The sequence below is a fragment of the Myxocyprinus asiaticus genome, chromosome 19 (assembly GCF_019703515.2).
Source record: "Myxocyprinus asiaticus isolate MX2 ecotype Aquarium Trade chromosome 19, UBuf_Myxa_2, whole genome shotgun sequence".
Classification (NCBI taxonomy): domain Eukaryota; kingdom Metazoa; phylum Chordata; class Actinopteri; order Cypriniformes; family Catostomidae; genus Myxocyprinus; species Myxocyprinus asiaticus.
This window is the reverse complement of record NC_059362.1, coordinates 7,415,835-7,438,697: the sequence shown is the minus strand read 5'-3', so window position 1 is coordinate 7,438,697 and position 22,863 is coordinate 7,415,835. Positions and strand designations below refer to the sequence as shown.

At 38.2% G+C, this 22,863-nt stretch overlaps 1 protein-coding gene across 1 annotated transcript; it reads right to left on the bottom strand.

Annotated features, from left to right (window-relative positions):
- On the bottom strand, positions 1–22,738 carry LOC127410188 (cyclin-K-like). Its single transcript, XM_051645321.1, has 13 exons — positions 22,605–22,738; positions 16,432–16,570; positions 12,468–12,678; positions 11,698–11,964; positions 11,474–11,555; positions 10,778–10,909; positions 10,583–10,688; positions 10,440–10,497; positions 9,845–10,014; positions 6,288–6,490; positions 5,550–5,583; positions 5,114–5,182; positions 1–1,463 (listed from the first exon to the last, which is right to left on the bottom strand). The coding sequence occupies exons 4-13, from the start codon at positions 11,889–11,891 to the stop codon at positions 973–975; spliced, it is 1,539 nt and encodes a 512-aa protein (XP_051501281.1). The 5' UTR covers positions 11,892–11,964; positions 12,468–12,678; positions 16,432–16,570; positions 22,605–22,738; the 3' UTR covers positions 1–972.
- Positions 22,739–22,863: the final 125 nt, after the last annotated feature.

Below are 22,863 nucleotides of genomic sequence, written 5' to 3'. Positions count from 1 at the left end.
AAAAGGAGGGAAAAAGTATTTTTATTAACTGCCTAAAAAAAAAATCAACAAGTGAACATAAGGTGGTTGGGCACAGCATACTTATGGAAAAACTATGATACTATGTGACCATTCATGGACTCACTTGACTTTACATCAGCCAAAGATGCCAGAAACACATCTAAATAAAAAAGACTAAGGATAATTTGTGGTATATTTTTTCCAGAAACACATTAATTTTGCAACACAGCAACTAAAAACCAAAGCAAGGGGGAAGAGAAGAATTTACATTGAAGAAAAAACATTCCCTAAGGATATTACAAAATAAATAATTTATAAAACCAAGATTTTCTCATTCATTCACTGAAAGGTGTTTGGAATGTCAGTGCTGATGTGAATTGAGAAAATGGTTTAGAAGGAACAGTTCACCCAAAAATGAAAACTGTCAATATTTATTCACGCTCATGTCATTCCAAATCTTGTGCAGTTATTTTTTGGATTTTATATAAAGTCGTATGGACAACTTCATGATGCTTTAATGTTTTTTTGTTTTTGTTTTTGGAGCGCATACATGGTCACTGCTGTTGGATAAGAGCAGAGTAAAAATTAAAACAAAATTCCTTTTGTGTTTGACAGAAAAAAATAACAGCATACATATTTGGAACAACAAGAGTAAATAATGAGAATGTTAGGGTGAACTATTCCTTTAATTTAGACTACTGGCGAAGAAAATCTGCAGAACGGTGAAACCCTAAAGCTTCATGGATTTAACACACCAATTCAACCACAAAACACTTTGGCAGCTACAACACCTGTGCCCTGATGTGATATCTGCATCAGAACATATGTAATCCTGATACAAACTGTGAGTAGTATACTTCCAAACAGTTTGACAGGCACATATCATGGGCTTAAATCAAAAGACGGCATGTTTGAATGAAAGAAGAAATGTATGGGATTGAAACACTTTCTCCTCCACCTTTCCATCACGTCTCATCTCATCCACGGAACGGGCGGAGGGGGATACCCCATTACCGGAGGGGGCACAGTGTGCCCTGGTGGCATGCGTGGAGGTGGGTAGCTGGGGTTGTAGCCTGGCGGGGGATAAGATGGAGTGGGTGGAGGCAGATTTGGAGGGGGGTAAGTGGCTGGGGGTGGAGGGCCAGGAGGTGGGGGGTTTGGGTGTGGATAGACATGTGGGTGGTAAGGTAGGCCATATGAAGGGGGCATGGGTGCGTAGGAAGGCCCTTCGGTCTTCATCATGGATTGCAGGCTCTGGAATCCCTCCCCTGACATGTACGAACTGGACGTGGACATTCCCATGATGTAGCTGGAGGGGGGAGGGGGAGGCGGGCGGTGAGGTAGAGGGGGTGGGGCCCCCTGCGGCAGAGGAGGAGCTGGACCCTGTGCTGGGTCCAGTTCAGCTGACGCAACCGGCTCTGCTTCAACTGGAGTCACAGGGACAGCAGACGGAGCCTTACGATCTACAGGAGGACAGATGTCAGGTTGTGGTTAAGTAGAAGTATTTTTAACCAGAGCAGTGGTTCTCAAATGGGTTATGACCTAAAAAAATGTGTCTGTAGAGTATTAGAATACCATAGCAAACAGCATGAAAAAACAATGATAATTGCAACAAAAAAACAAACAAAAAACAATCGTATAATCTTCCCTTATCATTTGTTGTGGACATCAAAGGCTGCGAGTCAAGTGTCTAGTCATTTTTATTTGTATGAAATGTATAATTAATATTACGTCAAGATGGCACCGATTTTTGTCCCATCTGCTTACACTCTCGTAATTCATTAACGGTTGTGTTAACATTAATATCGCGTCAAGGGAGGCTCTTTGACCAAGAAGCGCATTTGACTGTTCACATGTGCAGCTGCACTCACCACGAGGCACGAGCGCTCTATAGAGCACACGCGTTTGAAAGCAGCCAGCTGTAGACAAACAGCGTGCGGGTACGGAATTCAGTCAGTACTTGGTACTGCCAGTAATTCTAAAGGGGTCATGTCATGAGGAATCAAATTTTCCTTGATATTTTGACATATAAGAGGTCCTTCTACTATAAAAACATACTGTAAATTTCAGAACTCAAAACTTAATCCCCAATGCAATAAAAGCATTTACTGAAACCAAGCTGTAAAAACGCCCCGTTCTCTACTTCCGCAACAACCCTACGTCACTTGAGGTACATTAATTCATGGCCACCTCTACAGCTCAAAAACATTAATGCCTACTTTTACACTGACGCACCCTTGGCCCCGCCCACTGGTGCTTCAGTTCATACTCAGAGTGAGAGACAGCAGGACATAGGCTTCAGCATATTTCAGCATGGACTGCATGTTTTTTCGGCTCATATCAATGTTGACTGCTTGTGAACGTCATAATATGATTCAAGCTTTGCAAAGGAACTGATATTGAAGGATGGGGCAGTTAAAAACACTTTGACCCGATAAAAAAAAAAATATTTCAAATATCATAGTTTATGGTATTTAAACATACTATTTACGCTGTTTACGTGTCCATTGACGCAACTCGATGCAACGGCTTGAGGCTGCCTACACTGGGGGCGTCGACAAACTTTCTACACCGTTTATTTGTGTTGTTGGCAGAAGTAGCGCCAGCTTGTGCAGCGCAAAATGGAACGGGATATTTGTTTACTGTCGGCGCAACACGTCGCAACAGATGATGCTTCTAAGGTAGACAGCATCATCGATTATAAAGGGTTCTATTGCTTTTGACGCGACTCTCAAAACTGAGCATTTCATCCAGAGGGCCATAAAACAGGGTGGAAAATGATCATATATTACTAAATTATGAATGTTATAATGCAAAAAAACGTTACTAACATTATCAGTAGACCTCAGGGAAGATAATAAACTAATATATATATATATAAAAAAGAGCATTTCATGTCACCTTTAACATCGGTGGGTATTAAAATATTGAACTAAGCAGAGATTCCACTGCACCCCTAGCCAGTCGTGGTGGCACCTAGTTTGGGAACCACTGACGTAGATGCTGTGTTCTTTTTATGTAAAAATTAATAGTATTTTGCCGGAAATTCATGTGTCATTCGGTAAAAAGGCTTATAATAATACAATATCTGACCCAGTGTTTGTTTTATGTGTTAGACTGGTAAATCACATTTCTGCAGTTGTTGATACATTTACAAAATTGTCAGTTTTACTATTCAAACAATGTCATGTTAATAATAATAACTTTTTTATAATAAACAAGTAGTGTCCAGTAGTGTGTTTAGAACCACTGGTGTGGACCTTATTTACAGTAGTGCCATCATAAATTTTTGAAGGGAATGACAATGAGGTTGTGAGGGATACATTTACAGTTTCTTCAATGGGTTGTACTGTTGTTTAAACGTTCTGCTGACGAAACATTGAAAAAACGTCTTTTCAAGAAATTTTAGTAGACAAAAATCTCCAGAAAACATGTTAAAATTAGATGTGATAAAGCTTTATACAGTGCACGTCATTCAAAAAATCAAATATGGCGCTACTGTGAATAAGGTCTATAGCTTAACTTATGAACAAGTAAACTTGTTTCTGACATTCTGACAAAGTTACTATACAGTATAAGTGATTATAGCAATTTAACAAACAATAGTGTTCAAAACACCACGAGGCGATAAAGTTCTTGTAAACACTAGCTGGGTTTCAATCCAAAGGTTTTGCATTTATGTACAGTACTGTGCAAAAGTCTTAGGCACATAAGATGTTTCACAAAAGCATTTGTCTTAAGATGGTTATTTATATCTTCAGCTTTAGTGTGTCAATAGGAAATATAAATGTTAGACTCCCAAACATTACTTTTGCAAATAGAAAAGATTACAATAGAAGAACAGGGAGCCCTGCAACAGATGTCATGGCCCCCACAAAGCCCCCCACTAAACATCGTGTCTGTCTGAGATTACATGAAGAGACAGAAGCAATTGAGACAGCCTAAATAGATAGAAGAACTGTGGCGAATTCTCCAAGAATCTGCCAGCAACCAAGAAAAACTGTGTCCAGGTGTATCTAGGAGAATTGGTGCTGTTTTAAAGGCAAAGGTGGTTACACCGAATATTGATTTAGCTTTTTTTTATGTTTACTGGACTTTGTATGACATTAAGTGATAAATGAAAACTACTTATGTCATTATTTGTTAAGACATCCTCACTATGAAAAGTTTTTCACAAGTGTCTAAAAAAAACAATATGAATTTCTAAAAAATACGATGCATTTATCGTTTCCATCCACTATGTTTTGAGAGAGCCAGCGTTGTCATGGAGTAGCTGAATGACCTCCTTGCTTCGGGCGGAGAGTTGTATTTGCAGTATTGGAGCAATTGTACATTGTTTCATTAAAAAAAATTATGCCAGGTGCCGGAGAGATATTAGTGTAATTAATATTTGAGGGATGAAATGGTTGCCATGACCCACTTTAATGATCATCTTTGGGGTAAACACTTCTGAATGTCAAGGGCTATGTTCGAAGATCGAACCTTTCGTTGGGCTAGTCACATCAAGCTATCGCCACCCACAACATTGGCATGAATGGTGATTCCATCACCATATTGCGCATTTTGACTTGTGCAAAACTCCAGAAAATCCACCTCTGCCTTGTGCAACTTCTGAGCAAATTTGGAGAGTTTATGTGCATTTCAAGGATTTCCATTCAGGTTTTCTTAAGCGCAAATTTAAAAGTTGTATGGAAACCCAGCAACTGAGTTTTTGTATTTCCAAATTCTTACACAATGTGTAAGGTCATGTAAATGCCTTAAACGGTGTTCTTTTATCTGGGAAAGGTCACGCTTTAAGTAAAAAAACTAGCTTTTTGACCATTACCCCGATTTGCTTGGCCTGTAAACACCTTTATCACCATTGTTAGATTATTCAATGTGTGTATGTCTGTTTATGTTTTCATGTCAAGAGCGGAAAACTTGAATGCGTTGTCGGTTTATTGACTTGTATGTAAACCCCTACAATAGGTTTTTATAATAAGCTGATTTTTGGTAGTTAGCAGCATTTTGTTGTAAATTGAATAGATCACTTCATTTTTTGGTTTATGATTAGCATGGGAAAAGTTTCCAAAGATTCATTTTTACTGCCTGTTCTAAGCACAGAAAGCCTCACCTGGGGGTTGGGAGACTGGTAGAGGGGGCAAAGGACTCTCCAGACGTGGTATTTTAGACCCAACTTGCTCTGAAACAAAGACAGAGAAAGATTAAATGAATGGATTACCCCCCCCCCCAAATAAATTTCTCATCATTTACTCACCCTAATGCCATATCAAACTCAAAGGATTTACACTGCCTTTGTCTTTTTTGGAGTTTGGAAGCATTGGACCCCATTGACTTGCATTGTATGGATATTAGATCATACATCTATAAAAATATCTTGGTTTGTGTTCCACAGAAGACAGAAAGTCATACGAATTTGAGACAGCATAAGGGTGAGTAAATGATATGAGAATAATCATTTTTGAATGAACTATTCCTATAACAATTAATATAATATGGAATTTTTCATCTTTTATGACACCATTTAATGTCCTCTGTAAGTGTTTTACCTGCTGGGGCTTTAGGTTCATCTTTAGGAGAGACCTACAAAACACAAAAAAAACCATACAGTATGAAACTTTAAATGCCGAACAACCAACATGGGGGTGGTGTTCTAAAAATGAGCGTCGCTTAGCAGCCCTGATGTTGTCCCTAACTGGTCAAGTATGGTCTAAATAATCATTCACATTTTAATGCTTAACTGTGTAAATTCAATTGGTTATTAAAGTTTCTAAATGCCATTATTCATATATGAATTAATGTCCAGACTATTGCTGAAGCACCTCTTAAATGGTTTTGTCATGTGGTACCCGTTACTTGTCTCTGCGCCAGTCAGGATAGATCAATCGCAACCGTCTTTCATTATTGGATAAGGATTCAAAAATACGATTTTATAGAGATTGATGGGGCATATTACTGATTGTATGTCAGGTACCAACCTTTGAATAGATTTCGATTCATCCAATACTTTTTCTAGTGTCTTCGATAAGTCAAAAAACATTCTGAGATTTAAATGCAGCTCAATGGAGGATTCAGATTTCTGAGCTACCATGCATCCCCTAGACCTAGAGGAAGACCCTTTTGTTTCTTATAAAAACCAGTTAACAGCCCCCCAACGTTTGTCACCCAATGAACAATGCATGATGTGTCTCCAAACGGGTCAACTGATCAATAATCAGATAAACGGAACTTCTACCAGTATGAAGGCATGGTGTATTACCAGAGCTGAAAGTGAGTGCTTTACTTACATGTTGCCGTTTAATCTTGGCAGGTGGGCTGGCCTGAGGGGAGTTTTTCTTGGAAGGAAGTAGAGCAGGTGGGTTCGGTGGCCCTGATTGACTGGGCTGGGCTGCAGAAGGTGGTGGTGGTTTCTCTTTGTCCTGTATCTGAGGTTGCTGGGGTATCGGCTGCTTACCCTGAGAGTACAAGTCCAGGATCTGATGGCAGATGTCTGTAGAAGTAAAGCTTTATTTATAAAGCACCTTTTAAAATAGTGTTTACAAAGGGCTTTACAGATGTTCACATACATAGAATAAAATACGGAGCAAACTTTAAATGGAAATTTTGAATTTAAATATAATAGGCTAATAAGCGAATAAAAATGAGTTAAAAGAATAAGAAAATAAAATGCATTAAAAAAAACACATAGTAATAAAAAAACAAATCAAAGAGAGAAGAAAATTAGAACACAACACAAGGGAAAGAGATCGTAATATGTTGCCGCTTCAATTGTGTAAGAATCATAGTGGATCACACTGCCATGCAAAGGCGTCTACGTTAGACGTCCGCAACCTGACCCGGGCCCGACGGCACCGGAGAACCTGTAGGGTTTCGGCCCGGTTTTGGGTCAGTTTTTCAAGAAGGACTTTGGGTTTGGAGTCGTAATTAATGAATCCAAACGTGCGAGTGGCCAGTCCTCTAACCACACATACTCTCAATGTGCAGTATGCACATGCACCTGGAATTATTTGCACAAATTAGTGGGTTCACAAGGTGGCAACACTCCCAATTGAGCCGCTGCTTTCACGGAGAAGTGCAAGATGATGTAATTGCCACCGGTGAACTATAGGAGACTAAGGTGTAAACAACAACTGTGGATGTCCACGTCAAGAGCATGTGTGCGAAGAGGTCAGGAGATAACCTTCATGTGTATAACTCGAGCCTAAAGGACAATCAAGACATTTTTATGGGTCTAAACTCCTGAAAATAAATAGTCCAGTTTTTTATAGTAGTCGTTGTGCACATTTGTCAACCGCCTTTGTATGCACACACAATCAACTGGAGTATATTGAAAGGCTGAATGTTGGACTGTAAGCATACGCTAAGCATTCAGATCAAAACAGAAGTATACACTGGACTTTAGTAGGGCTGTAACGATTATGAAATTTGGCTGATGATTAATTGTGAAACAAATCATTGCGATTATGACAATTAATTGTCTGTTTGAGGGCTATGACGATTAATTGTCCCTTTAGGGCTTTCACGACTAATTGTCATATAAATTGTCATATTTCTTAAGGCTTAATGTGCTTCATACTTCTTAAGAAGTCATTTTTACATATTTAACTTCAAATATATATATATATATATATATATATATATATATATATATATATATATATATCAAATAATAAAATTGGTATATAAGATTTCCTTTAAAGGCTTTAAAACTATATGAATGACATTAAGATGTTTTTAGATATCAAAATATTTCTAAATACTTAAAATATGTCTCTTTGGTCAACTTTAGTTTTGGTCAATTTTACATTTACACTGTTGTTTTTGGAACTTATTTAAAAAATAAATAAATAAATAATATATATATATATATATATATACACACACACTGTATATACACTGATCTGCCACAACATTAAAACCAACATTACCTAACCACTTGTGAAGGTCTTCCTCGTGCCACCAAAACAGCGCCAACCCGCATCTCAGAATAGCATTCTTCTCACCACAATTGTACAGAGTGGTTATCTGAGTTACCGTAGACTTTGTCAGTTCGAACCAGTCTGACCATTCTCTATTGACCTCTCTCATCAACAAGGCGTTTCCATCCACAGAACTGCCACTCACTGGATGTTTTTTGCTTTTGGCACCATTCGGAGTAAATTCTAGAGACTGTTGTGCGTGAAAATCCCAGGAGATCAGCAGTTACAGAAATACTCAAACCAGCCCATCTGGCACCAACAATCATGCCACGGTCCAAATCACTGAGATCACATTTTTTACCCATTCTGATGATTGATGTGAACATTAACTGAAGCTCCTGACCCGTATCTGCATGATTTTATGAATTGCACTGCTGCCACACGATTGGCTGATTAGATAATCACATGGATGATTGTTGGTGCCAGACAGCTGGTTTGGTATTTCTATTTGTCTAAATAAAAATAAACTGTACAGAAAATTGTACTGTGGGGGCCATGCTGCAAAACTCATGAATATTAATTATCTTATGCACAGTAAAAGATTCTTTTAAATTTCCAATCAATTTTAAATTTAAAATTGATCAACAGTCATTCATAATGACTGATTCAAGCACCCAAATATTTCACATAATATGGTTATCTCATCTCTACATCTGCCACTATTATAACACATAGATCAGCACTTTGATTTAGAACATGACTGACTGATCTAGTGCTAACATTTTCCTTTAGTTTTTAGAGGTTTTGGATTCTAATTCGGCCAAATCTAACTTTTTTTATTTTAATAAAACAAGACTGCATCTGTATGTCAGTGGATGGGTGTTACACTTTAAAAATAAAATGCAATAAAAGATGCGAGAGGGGAGACGAGAGTAGCGGAAACACAGACACATTTATTGACAGCTCTGTATATGAAAAAACAGCGAACTCTGACCACCACAATCTCTCCGCAACCCGGAGAAAAAGTCAATATGCACCAGAGAGCCCGTGAACGAGATGGCACAGCTCACGAACAACCGTCTCCCATTACACAACCCAGCCATGAAACACTCAGTTTATACAGGGAGGAAACACACTGCACACCGGTGCGCGCCATCAACAATCAGCTCACCTGTTTACTGCACACCTGAGAGCAATTAAGAGACAGGGAGAGAGAGAAAAAGACCACACACACACACACACACACACACACACACACACACACACACACACTCAACACGGTCAAGAAGGTCATCACAATGGGGGACACGGAAAAGAGCGCGAGCTGCGGGAAAACCGCCGACACTAAACAACACTGATAACAGCCGCAACGAACACTTATCATAACATTCAAAATAATTCATTACCGCGCCGGATCGCCAGTCAAAACACACAGATGAAATAGAAACTCCTACTCAACAACTGGAGATGTTTCATCTGGATTATACACCAACCTGACGAAAGCTATTTCAAAAAGTGGTGAGAACAAGTCTCACCCGTCTCAACCCATAACTGACGGCGATGTATCTAATAATCATTCAGTGAACACTTGGAAGCAACTGAGAAAGTCATCTTTTTTTCCATGTATCGTCCACGTGGTCATTGTTGTTGAGGAAATAAGCTCATCAACCCGTGAGAGCCCAAGCACTGTACACGCGGGTTTGACTCAACAATGTTCAGAATCAGAGAAAACCGTGAAAAGCCACTATGTAACTACCACTGTTGGGGTAGTTACTGAATCACGAATTGTGCTGAATCAAGAGCTAACGCTCTTTAAATATGAATTTAACTATTGTAATGGATAGACATTTGAGAAAGTTTGAAATGCACACTATCAAACATATTGTGTATTGTATTTTATTTCATGCGTTTGCATTATTTCTCACCCTCCAGCAGCTCTACTGGCACGTCTTGTACGAACTGCTCCCACCAGCGACGAGACGACTGCTTAGACGTCCACTCCTGGATGTCAAATTTACACAGTCTGCCGGCGAGGTACATAACTGCCACAGCTATGATCTCTGGCTCCCACTGAAGAGACAACATTGTGCAGAGACTGCAAATAAACACAGACATGTTCATATTTAGGAAGAGGCGAATATCATAATCCTACATAATTAAAAATTCATTTTACATTTGTAAAGCTGTGATTAAATACTCTGTATAACCTAACAGGTGATAATTATTTGAGGATTGTTGTGCTCTTTAAATTCCAGAGAGAACTGATACAATACGCAAATTTTACGTCTTGCTTTCCTTTGCAGTCATGTCATGCGAGCGCTCCAAACAAACTCTAGACATTTCGTTCAAGTCAGCAGTAGGTGAGCGTTTAAATCTTTAGAGAATGTGAAAAAAAAGACTTTTTTTTCCCTAAAGTGTATGTGTATTAAGCTTAGACTATAACTGAAATGAGCAAGATAGACAATTCAGTCGTTAATGGCAAATATCTGTCTGATAATCAATTGCCAAAGTAAAGCCAACCTGTCATTCACAAATGTCCACGCCATCTGCACAAGCTTCTGAACTTTGTTCTTATCCCCTAAAAAAAAAAAACATCAGGCCAGTGACAATGCATTCAAACATTCAGTATAAAAGCGGAAAAACTCTGAAAACATTGTTGATACCTTTTAGCTGTTTAGCGTAGCGCAGAAGAAACTGGTAGGGGTGTTCCACTTGTAAATCAAACTTGATTGTCTGGAGTAAAATTCTTTCCAGGACCATGACCTCTTCCTGTACAGACATTCGATGAGAAGCAAGGACGTTTAATACAGCAGGGACATCCCAAGACTGATATACTGTGTGTTGAGTGTGTTGCAAACCTTTGGATCATCTCCAAACTGGGCAAACTGCACGTCGTTGAGCAGACTGCGAGCCGTTTTAATGATGTCTTTACACTTCTTAGGGGTTTCTTCCACTTTACCAGCCAAGAAGAGACAGCAAGCCCCGGTCACCTGTGGAGAAAGGCCATAAATGTGATTTCATTTATAGTTTGCTACTTCTGAAACTGGAAGGCTGTCAGGCCTACTGTAATGAACATTAAACACCAACAATCTCCACACCTACACAATACCCTATTTATACCCCCTGGCACAGAATTTAAAAGCTGTTACCTTTGAAATGATACTTTTACACATGTTTGAATATTCAGATACACACAAACCTGTGATCACATGTTCTATGTTCAGGCGGCTAGTTTATATGTTGCTTGGCAAACGTGAACAGCCCAGAGTTACACTAATGAACCACAGTACTTGATCACTGTTCCTATTATTATCATCATCATCATCATTAATAAATGTAACTACTGCTGTTGATGTAGTTTAATTTAAAGCATTAAGACGCTCAATTTGACACAGTTAAGGGGGTTTTAGGCACTCCACTTTGTGTCGTTCATAAGATCACCCCTGACCTGTGGTAAAATGACTGTAACGTGTGACCATGTGTGGCTTATTGCTTTATCATTACGTCACAACAACAAATAGCAATGCAGATTTTTAACAGCATGTTTTACTTACATATCTGGGGAACTGCTTGAAAGAATGAAACATGTAAAAACGATGAAAGTATGTTATCCCGGTCGCCAGCGTGTCATAATGTCTTAAAAACTGGTTAAGGATAATATTGAAATTCTCTTACTATTTGAAAGTCAGCACAACACACATATTAGGTTCAGAAAACAAGATGTACTTTAGTTTATAATTATACTTAAATGGTCTAAATGGCTGCATTAGAAGGATACAGTCCCAGACGAGTTCCAACGTCAAAGATGAACCTGGCTCCCTCTCGTCTGTATCGGGCTTCTGTGGCCGGGTCCAGGCCATCCGACTGGGACGGGGTGTGGGCCAGATCCTTCTTGTCCCAGTACCAGCATGGTTTTATGTGATCCAGATTTGTGGCGAAACTCCCAGAAGTGGCGTTAGAATTCTCCTTCATTTGGCAGGAAGGGACAGCTGATTCCAGACTGGACTGACAGTCCGTCAGACAGCAATCAATTTGCAAGTCTGTGCTGCAAAAGACAGAACATAAAAAAAATTATAATAATTTTTACTAAATGGACAGACATGCCAGTGACATTACAAAAACATCAATATTTGTGTGTATATATTTTCTGTCAAGAGAACAATGGTCCTCACGTACTGTCACCTATTTTACCATGGTACTGCTATAGATCTTTTTTATAAGGACATTAACCATAAATGTGATCATCTTTGAATTTTCATGTATGACAATGAGTTTTGTGTCTTAATATAATCTTTAACTCTACGATGCCCACAGTACATTCATTTTCATCTTGATCTGACAAACACGATCAGTGGACTACAGTGTGTCCAGATGAGGATATTTCAGCACAAGCAATCTGTTACATGAGTTCAAGTGTCATGTGAAATAGTTTTTTAGTTTCTGAATGCAAGATCACAATAACGCGCTTTCAACAGCCATCTAGCACGATCAGATTAAAAACCTCATCGTTCACATCATATCTCATAAATAACTATGCAGTAACCTTACCGTTGTGATATATGACAGGATGATAATACCGGTGAATTCAGCAAATCGGTGTAATTTTAATCTTATTCGGGCTCACATTCAGGAGGTGGAGGTGGCCATTTACAGCGAGTCTTCTTCTATTGCCCCATACTAGCTCAGCTGCGTCATTTAACACACGAGAGCCGCTTCAGCACCACCTTGAGGCCTGGAGGATTAAGCGCGACTCAAAGAGCTGCATAGCAAAGAGATCAAAATGACAGTTTTGCTTTTGAATATTTTCTCATAAATTGATAAAACCCCATGATAAATACCTATAGGAAATTCCAGAGGAAACCCATGGCAAATTAGCCTTGGATAACGTCACTGAAAAGCTCTATTGTTCATGGCAACAAGATTACAGAAGAACCTATGGTGATTTAAAGTGCAGTTTCTTTTTCTTTTTCTTTTTTTGTATTAATAACATTTTTCTAATGATTTTTTCCTCATTTATTTCAGTCTTATTTATTGTTCCCTGTACACGCTGTACATGATCTTTGCATGCCTCAACCGCAGGGGCGTAGATTCCAGGTGGGATGGGGGGGGACGTAACCCAAATCTTTTTATGGGATTTTACTACGAGCTTGTTGCAAACGAACTTGGTGAACCTCGCTGCTATTTTTAATGACATGAGCATACAGGGACATTGATATACATATTAAATAATGTACATTAAGACAAAACAACATAAGCAAACTTTCAAAAACAGTCCGGGTTTAAGTTTGCAGTACAAAGGGTTCATGAACTGCAACTATTTATTTTGAAGTACTGTATGTAATGTTTGCGATGTGTATCAGCAGCATGTCAATCCCGGTGTTTGCCATTTGATTAGCGCCACCAATGCGCTGGATTGAGCAGCTGCAACGACTCTTGAAAAATAACAAAAAGCTATTTTCTCATTGGTCAGTCAGTTTTCATCACAGTCCGAAGAAAAAAAAATAGGACCACACTCCGTAAAAAAAACCTTCGGACTGTCGGCGGACGATTTGTCGGACCCGCTGTGAATAGCGCCATCCATAGTTACCATTCAAAATCTCGTTTCGAATAAACAATCGCACCGAAAAAACGGGTTCCCTTACGACTCAGTATACCTGACATTGCGTTTATTAACGCATATGGGGAGTGCCCAGTGGCATGCCGTGAACTTAAAGTCTAGGCCTTCAGTGTGATTCATGCCATTAAGAAAACACAGTTTCAGTGAAACTGTAGTTCTTACACAACCTAGTTGAAACCTCTCTACAATAACGCCAATATTCTAATATTGGCTACAGTGTTTGAGCCCCGCCCGTTTTAGCGCAAAACTGTCTGCTATAAAAGCAGATGCACAAACATTTCCTCAGAATTTCCTCCTTCAAGACAGCAATCTAGAAGCCCTCTACCTTCGCCGGCGATATACATGAGTCAGCGGGCGGAATCTTCACAGGAAGACTTTCTGCTCCCCTGCAGTGCTCCGGCGAACATCACACCGCCTTGCTGTTTGACGCTTCGCTGGTGAATGGGCCTCAGCATCCTAATTCCCTGCAGCGCTTCGGCAGGATTTGTGTATCCTTACACAGCAATGTATATTGTGCATTGTATATTGTGTGATATAAATATAAATATATATTTATTTATATATTTATATATCTAAAAGAGTCACTTACACGTTCGCATCTTTTTAAAGATGCCATTCCGTAAGTGTTTCTTGTGCGAGGGGCACATCCCGCCGTCAGACCAGTATGAGAGCTGCATTTACTGTCTGGGCCGCGGCCATGCAGAGTCAACTCTCATGGAGACAGACTGTCTGCACTGTCCAAACTCGTGCTTTCTTCCGCATTAGACATCCGGGCATTTGCACGTGAGGAAATCGTACAAATTTAAACGAATGAACTCGTACGAAATCAAACGAAATTGCCAACTCGTAAAATATGTAAACATTTTCACAAGACTGGGTTGGAACTGAATGTATCACTCAGTTCGTGAACAAGTATCTGCTGACTGACTGAAGGAGAGGAGGCATATGTCGTTTGTTTAGTTCGGCATGTGGGTCAGTCGCGTTCAACAAGGACAGAAAGAGGTAAAATGCAAAGTTTATAGGTATGCACAAAACATAATTTATGAATGTGTAAAAATGACTGAAGTCCATACAGTTAAAATTACATGAATATGAATGGAAATGCTGTGCTTTGGTGCACAGTGTAAGATATTATTAAGCTTTTCTTGAACTTTTTCATGGTAAAATTTGAGGAAATATAGGAAAATACGGCCTGCCATTTGTGGTGAAAATGGTTATGGTGTTTAAACTAATTTTAAAGTGTCTTCGTACATGTGTAGACATGCAAATTCTGTTTATGGTGCTTTTAAAGACTGATTATAGCATGAGCCAAGATTATTTGAGTGCTGGCTTTGAAGGAGCATATACACTATATTGCCAAAAGTATTCGCTCATCTGCCTTTAGACGCATATGAACTTAAGTGACATCTCATTCTTAATCCATAGGGTTTAATATGACATCGGCCCACCCTTTGCAGCTATAACAGCTTCAACTCTTCTGGGAAGGCTTTCCACAAGGTTTAGGAGCGTGTTTATGGGAATTTTTTACCATTCTTCCAGAAGTGCATTTGTGAGGTCAGACACTGATGTTGGACGAGAAGGCCTGGCTCGCAGTCTTCGCTCTAATTCATCCCAAAGGTGCTCTATCGGGTTGAGGTCAGGACTCTGTGCAGGCCAGTCAAGTTCTTCCACACCAAACTCGCTCATCCATGTCTTTATGGACCTTGCTTTGTGCACTGGTGCGCAGTCATGTTGGAACAGGAAGGGGCCATCCCCAAACTGTTCCCACAAAGTTGGGAGCATGGAATTGTCCAAAATCTCTTGGTATGCTGAAGCATTCAGAGTTCCTTTCACTGGAACTAAGGGGCCAAGCCCAGCTCCTGAAAAACAACCCCACACCATAATCCCCCTCCACCAAACTTCACAGTTGGCACAATGCAGTCAGACAAGTACCGTTCTCCTGGCAACCGCCAAACCCAGACTCGTCCATCAGATTGCCAGATGGAGAAGCGTGATTCGTCACTCCAGAGAACGTGTCTCCACTGCTCTAGAGTCCAGTGGAGGCGTGCTTTACACCACTGCATCCGACGCTTTGCATTGCACTTGGTGATGTATGGCTTGGATGCAGCTGCTCGGCCATGGAAACCCATTCCATGAAGCTCTCTACACACTGTTCTTGAGCTAATCTGAAGGCCACATGAACTTTGGAGGTCTGTAGCGATTGACTCTGCAGAAAGTTGGCGACCTCTGCGCACTATGCGCCTCAGCATCCGCTGACCCCGCTCTGTCATTTTACGTGGCCTTGGAGTTGCTGTCATTCCCAGTCGCTTCCACTTTGTTATAATACCACTGACAGTTGACTGTGGAATATTTAGTAGCGAGGAAATTTCACGACTGGACTTGTTGCACAGGTGGCATCCTATCACAGTACCACGCTGGAATTCACTGAGCTCCTGAGAGTGGCCCATTCTTTCTCAAATGTTTGTAGAAGAAGTCTGCATGCCTAGGTGCTTCATTTTATACACCTGTGGCCATGGAAGTGATTGGAACACCTGAGTTCAATTATTTGGATGGGTGAGCGAATACTTTTGGCAATATAGTGTATATCATTGCTTTGACCCACTGAACGAACACCACCTTCACTGAAATATTTAGTCATTTTTTGTACTGTTGAACTCGTTCTGAATCAGTCATCATGAACAAGGATCAGCTGACAGGCTGAATGAGAGGAGGAAGCTAGCTATTCATTCAGTTCTTGTTCAAGACAATTACTTGGTCAAAGATGATCATTTGGCACCATCTACAGGCACAAAGGTGTAACTTGCAGAAATGGTCAATGAACAAATCAGTTAATAAATCTGAACAAATCTTTTTGGTGATCATCACCACTACTTATAGTTATAAAGCTTTACTAACCTTTCAAATGTTAAAGGTGCCTTTTCTGCTTCTCCCTTGCCTCCACAGGGTGCATCGGACTACAATGTGGTCAACCTCCGACCAATATATCAAAAAGACATCTTGAAAGGGAGAAGCCTCTGGTTAAGTCTGTTAAGATCTGGAATAGAGACAGTATTTTGTGTCTACAGGGATATTTTGATTGTACTTTATGGGAAACTTTTGAATCTCCAGATCTGGACACACAAAGGACTATAGTTTCATACTCTATAAATAGTATGTGGAGTCAGTTTTACCTAAAAAGACTAAACTATTTCCAAACAATAAGCCATGGGTATCTAAGAAACTTAAACATCTCTTAAATAAAAAGAAACTGGCTTATATTCACAATGATGTTTTAGTTAAAAGAGACATTCAAAGATAAATTAAAAGACAAATAAAGATATATAAGGCTCTATATAAACAACAAAAAAAAAAAAAAAAAAAAACTGAAGCTAAAATGTCTCAAGGAAATTCTAAGCAGGCCTGGGAGGGTATCAAAACCATGATTAGTGTACCATATAACGGCAAAGGGAAGTTGATATAGAGTTTGCCAACAAGTTAAATCAGTTTTTCTCACGTATTGAAGATACAAGCACGGATAAAAATAGTCAGAGAGAGTCTCCTTTCACGCCGACTAATAATCTGACTATCAAACAGGCAGATGTTATGAAACTGTTTCAAAACTGTAATATACATAAGAGCCCAGGGCCAGATAATATTTGTGGTCATGTGTTGAAATACTGTGCTGAGCAATTGTCCCCCGTTTTCACCTCAATTTTTCAATCGTCTTTATACCAGCTTGTAGTACCACTCTTATGGAAAACTTCAATTATTAAACCTATTCCCATCCCACTGCATTAACTTCCTTGGTGTTTAAGTGTTTTGAAAGATTCACTGAAAGGCATATTATCTCAACTACTCAGCACCTATTGGATCCCTATCAATTTGCCTCAGTCCAACAAGGGCATAGATGATGCTGTTTTAACTCTGCTACATCTTGTTTATTCACATCTCGAGTCTTCAAAAACCCATGCTAAAATCATATTCGCCGATTTTTCCTCTGCTTTTAATAACATTCAACTGCATATTTTGGCCCAAAGACTGGCAACAGAGTTCTCCTTTGATGGAGGAATGATTTTGTGGTTGTTGGACTTTTTAAGTTGCAGAGCTCAGCAGTTGTATGGTATGTGTTCTCTCACCCTTGTTGTTTATTTTGTATTCAAATAGTTGTACTAGTTATTTTCCAGAAAGATATTTAGTTCAATTCACAGATGATACTGCATTAGTTAGTCTCCTCTAGGGGGATGAGGACAGTCATGGACCTATTTTGGATGAGTTTATCTCTTGGTGTGATGCTTCTAAAACTAAGGAGATGTGTATAGATTTCAGGAAAGAGCCTTCATCATGTTTTATTTAGTTTCTACTATAAAAGGAGAGCCAATTCAGATGTTTACAGAGTATAAATATCTTGGGGTTGTTTTAGAGTATAAACTTAAACAAAATTAAATAAAGGTTAAATAAAAATAAAATAAAATAAACTGAGGTGGGATAAATGGACTGAAGTCATTAACAGAAAGGCACAGCAAAGACAGTATTTAAAAAAAAAAGTAGGTTTCCTTCAGTGTCAATGCTTCAATATTGAAAGTATTTTACAGTGCTTTTATTGAGAGTGTCATGACCTTTTGTATCATCGGCTGGTTTGGAAATGCTACTGTGGCACAAAAGATTTCCCTTAGGAATATTTTAAATAATCCAAGCAAATTGCTCGGCATTCCTTTAACAAATCTAGAACAAATGTACCAAATTTGTCTCACTGAGTGCACCTGGGATCTAGTGCAATGTGTACATCATTTTTATGCATGCTTTAGAGATGTCAGATGTGTTTATATGTTGTCCAATGGCTTGTTTACTGTCAAGATTGCCCATGTTTCGAAATTCACTGAAACAAAATTTCCCTACGGGGATAAATAAAAGTCCACTTTCACTTTCACATTCTTCTTTTAATTTTGGCGATTCACGTCCTTTGTGCATATCGCCACCTACTGGGCAGGTAGAAGAATTTAGATAGTAAAAAAGGACTTCAGTGTTGATCTGTTTTTCACCCACACCTATCATATCGCTTCTGAAGATATGGATTGTGTGGATAACTTTTATGTGGGCTTTATGTGCTTTTTGGAGCTTCAAAGTTCTGGCCACCATTTACTTGCATTATATTGACCTATAGAGCTGAGAGATTCTTCTAAAAACCTTTGTGTTTTGCAGAAGAAAGAAAGTCATACACATCTGGGATGGCATGATGAGATAATTTTCATTTTTGGGTGAACTATCCCTTTAAAATAAGCTGACCAAAAATAGGCCTACTAATATAACTTCATTAAAATGCTAAAAACGGTTAAAAATAAAGATGAAGGGCCACAACATGTACCTGACATCATATCGCACTGCTGAGCTGTTACTCACAATTTCTTTTCACTACAGGTTAGACATCTGCACAGACTGATTTTCATAAAAAAAAAAAAATAAAAAAAAAAAGAAAACAATGCTGCATTTTATTTAAATTTTTCCCATACCCAAAGATGGAGGGAGTGGGCCTGCAAGTCAAAAAGGTCGAGAACCACTACACTAGCACTATAAAGATGGAGCTGTGAAGAATCCACTAGAGGGTGTATTTGACTGTGAATTCTGCTGTCAGGCCTTCGCTTACAGTAATAGTTTCCTGGCAAACTAGATCATAGCAAACTCAAAAATACCATTTTTCTTTCACCTACATTTTCACCGACACTATTTTTTGATGAAGCCTCCAGATTTAAAAGAACAACCTCATATGTTTAGCTAGGGTTTAAGGCTTATAAATCAAACGAACACATGTAATTGAACGTCCCTTCTGCTTAATCGTTAATAAATCCTTGTTCTGTTTCCTTGTTCAAAATTCAAACATTCTTCTCTTACACATAAAGAGATTACATGGGAATTGAGATTTATTGGCTAAACATTGCCTTGTTTTGTGTATGAAATGGAAGGTAGGGTCATTTTCAGGAAACAATTGTTTGTCCTTAGTCATATTACTTGATACATTTGACTCACTTATTGTGTAGGCCTATTGCATCTTAAATAATAAAAAAACATTAAGATATACATACATATATTTTACTGGGTAATGAAAAATAAAATTTTGCCTATTGAAATTAATAATAATAATAATAATAATAATAATAATAATAAAGAAAAATAATGCAGATGTGTAGATTTGTTTCCAAAATAGAGAAAATTCTGAATTAGCCTTTGTCGCTGATTTTCTATTTAACACTTTATGCTAGCAAATTTCCTTTTTCTAATTAATAATTTCATTTCCAACACACAAATTTCATTTTTCCCCCCATTTTTTTTTCCTCTTCAAACTCAAAACAACTCTGTTATGCGTAAAAATCATAGTGATCAGTAGTTTTACAGAGAAATATATTGTTACTGGCATTAATCATACTGTATTTGTCATTTTAGCACCGATCTTCAAGCCCATAACATTCAACCCTGAAATGATTTAAACGTAGTTTAAATAGGTCGGCACAATTCACGTTTTTAAAGAGAAATGTAATGGGTTGTGCGGTCCCTAATCAACATCTACACCTTTTAGATTGAAGACAGAGACTTTGTCTGAAAACTCAGTGAGTATTTTGTGCATCATGGGGGTGCTCCTGATCAGCTGAGCTGTAGGCACCTCACTATTTTGAGACACTGCCAAAATAACAGCATACTGTGCTTTTTCATGTGTTGTGTGTTGGTGTTGTATAATGGTGTTTCTCTCCAAAGGCAACGACAATAACCCTTAATGGAAAATATCATGTTTTATTTATGAATGTAACAGTGCTCCAGGGCTATAGTATATAGACTGTACGCTGTATGGAAGTTATTGCTCCATAAGGAAGGAGGTTTGATGATTTTAGATAAATAGGGGTTACAGTGTGAAGTTATATGACATTTATCATAGGTTCATTTATCAGTTTCTGCTGTAAAGTAGGCCAGATGTTGAGCTGCAGGATGCCTGTAATTAAAATCCCTAAAATGTGCTGAACAAATTAGTGACAAGCAGACCCTATGGTAAGACTAAATAGGGGAGAGTAGTTGTCACACTTTGTACTGTAGTAAATATTTCTCAGGGTAGATTTTGTTTTCGTGAAAATCAATTTCCGTATAGGCACATACCTCAAAGTCTTGACCACAAAAAGTTTTTAAACATTTTCACTGTTATTGCCCAGGAAAAAAGATACAGTTCATTAAACACACCTATACCAGGGCAAGTTGTGACACTATTTAGGAAAAGTTGACACAAAAGGAACCTGCTGATTTGAGAAACATACTTTGTTTGAAATATACTGTATATGATGTATATAATTTTTTTTAACCTTTTAACTAGCGAAAAAAAAAAAAAAAAAAAATCCAGAACATATCTTTATTTACAAAGTAGTCTATTTAATGTTTTTAAGCAAAATTTTAATAAAACTAATTATGAAACATAAAACAGCAGAAATAAAACAGCAGAAAAAGTACCACTGTTCTGGCAAACAGACATTGTAATGAATTACATTTCAACATTTTAAACACATGACAACCTGCCCTGACCAGATATTTATGAATACAACCCTCGTCCTGAGAACACAGTTTAACATTTCAGTTAAAATCTATGTATGTGTTGTTTTATTGCATTCACTCGTTTACCTAACAGCTATTAGATTAGTCTACTATCATTTTTTTTGGAGGATATAATTCACTAAAATGACTATAATACGACACGTGTGTCAAAAGTGTTTGAAACAAACATACGAAACCACTTCTAGAGAAAATAAGCATTTTTGCAATTGGATTTTTGACTCAAACCCTTATAGTATCTGAGATATAACCCCTGTGACAACTAGCCCCAGTCTCCCCTATTGTTAGGGGAGTTACATTTATCCTATATGAAAAACTGGAGCTGATGTTGTGAAATCTGCATTAATCTTTATCACACTGAAAACTCTTTAAAAAAATCAATAATAATAATTGTCCCATAATTGTATGTTATAAAAAATACATACATATATATATTTCTATTCATTTTAATTATGTTTTTCATTGTACTCTGTTTTTAAATATATTCTTTGTGTTTTGAACAATCTTATTTCATTTTTATGTCAATTAGAAAAAGATTGTTGTTTCAGTTGAGCTTTGATTGGGGGAGTGGCCTGGGCAAAGGTACAGTGGCTTATGTAGAATGTAAATAGTTGTTGTTGGTAATTAATAAGGGTTGCAGTTGTGTTCACAATTCTGTTAAGTGTTACTCGTGCAGTTTTGTGTTAAATTATGGTATTTTGTTTGAAGTCTTCATCATGGGGATTAGTGTTCCTTCTAGCTAAAATAAACCTTGTTCATTAAACTAAAGAATGCATGTTCTGTACTAAAATGTAGATACTTCAAGTATAATACTATCTAAAAGATGGACATTTAAAACAATTATAGTTCATTTCATGTCCCGTGAGAGCTATACACTGCTGGGCAATGGTTAGAAGTTGGAAAATACTGAGCTCCCTAAAGAAAATGATATGAGGCCTAATGGATGTATTCTAAGGATGCTGAATGAGCATGATTAGATCTCAGTGGATTTACTTCATTCAGTATAATTGATCTCAAATGTAGATGAAACCACTTTACACAATTTAGTGCATTTAAAAGCATTTTCAGTGCAGTCAACAGGCGGCGCTATTGTCTTAAATGACAATAGGACAAGCACATTTTGTCTCACGAATCTGAACATCGAGACTAGCATCAATGTGTATTAATATTTCTTTGAAAGCATTATTATTTTGTATTTGATTTCATTTGTATTAGTTTGTAAATAACGTTGAATAAAAGCAAAAGGTAGTACACTACATGGTATCATTGTTATGAAAATTGTAAACTTTATCTTATAAAGTCAGCCACCACAATTCATCTTACATGTCCAGTTAGGAGCACAATAATTTACAAATACCATAGTATACAATAGTAAAGTTACCCTACTAAAGTTATTACTACTTTCAAAAACACTATAAATTAACATAGTGTCTCAGTAGAAGAGCGTAAGAAGCATTCAGATTTGTTTTTCTTATGATGAAAGTGGTGAGTAATAGATAACACATTACCAAAGTTTACCACACACACTGCTGGTGCGCACGGCGACCCCTCTGTACCCGGTCTGCTTCCACTAGTCGCCCCCAGCGCTTTGGTTCTGTTCCACATCGCGGACCTCACGTCACGTCCGTAATTGAACTTGAATCCCATTCAGAGGCACCCCTGCCACACACACACACACACACACACACACAGAGAGAGAGAGAGAGAGAGAGAGAGAGAGAGAGAGAGAGAGAGGCGATGGGTCCTCCCTGAGAGGAACATGTCGGG

What these genes read in the sequence shown, in the direction of transcription:
- LOC127410188 (XM_051645321.1), bottom strand. Translation starts at nt 11,891, where the DNA reads ATGAAGGAGAATTCTAACGCCACTTCTGGGAGTTTCGCCACAAATCTG. An exon ending in TCAAGCAGTTCCCCAGATAT is followed by an intron (nt 10,910 to 11,473) that starts GTAAGTAAAACA and finishes CTTTCTCCACAG; the next exon opens with GTGACCGGGGCTTGCTGTCT. An exon ending in ACCAGTCTCCCAACCCCCAG is followed by an intron (nt 1,464 to 5,113) that starts GTGAGGCTTTCT and finishes GTCCTCCTGTAG; the next exon opens with ATCGTAAGGCTCCGTCTGCT.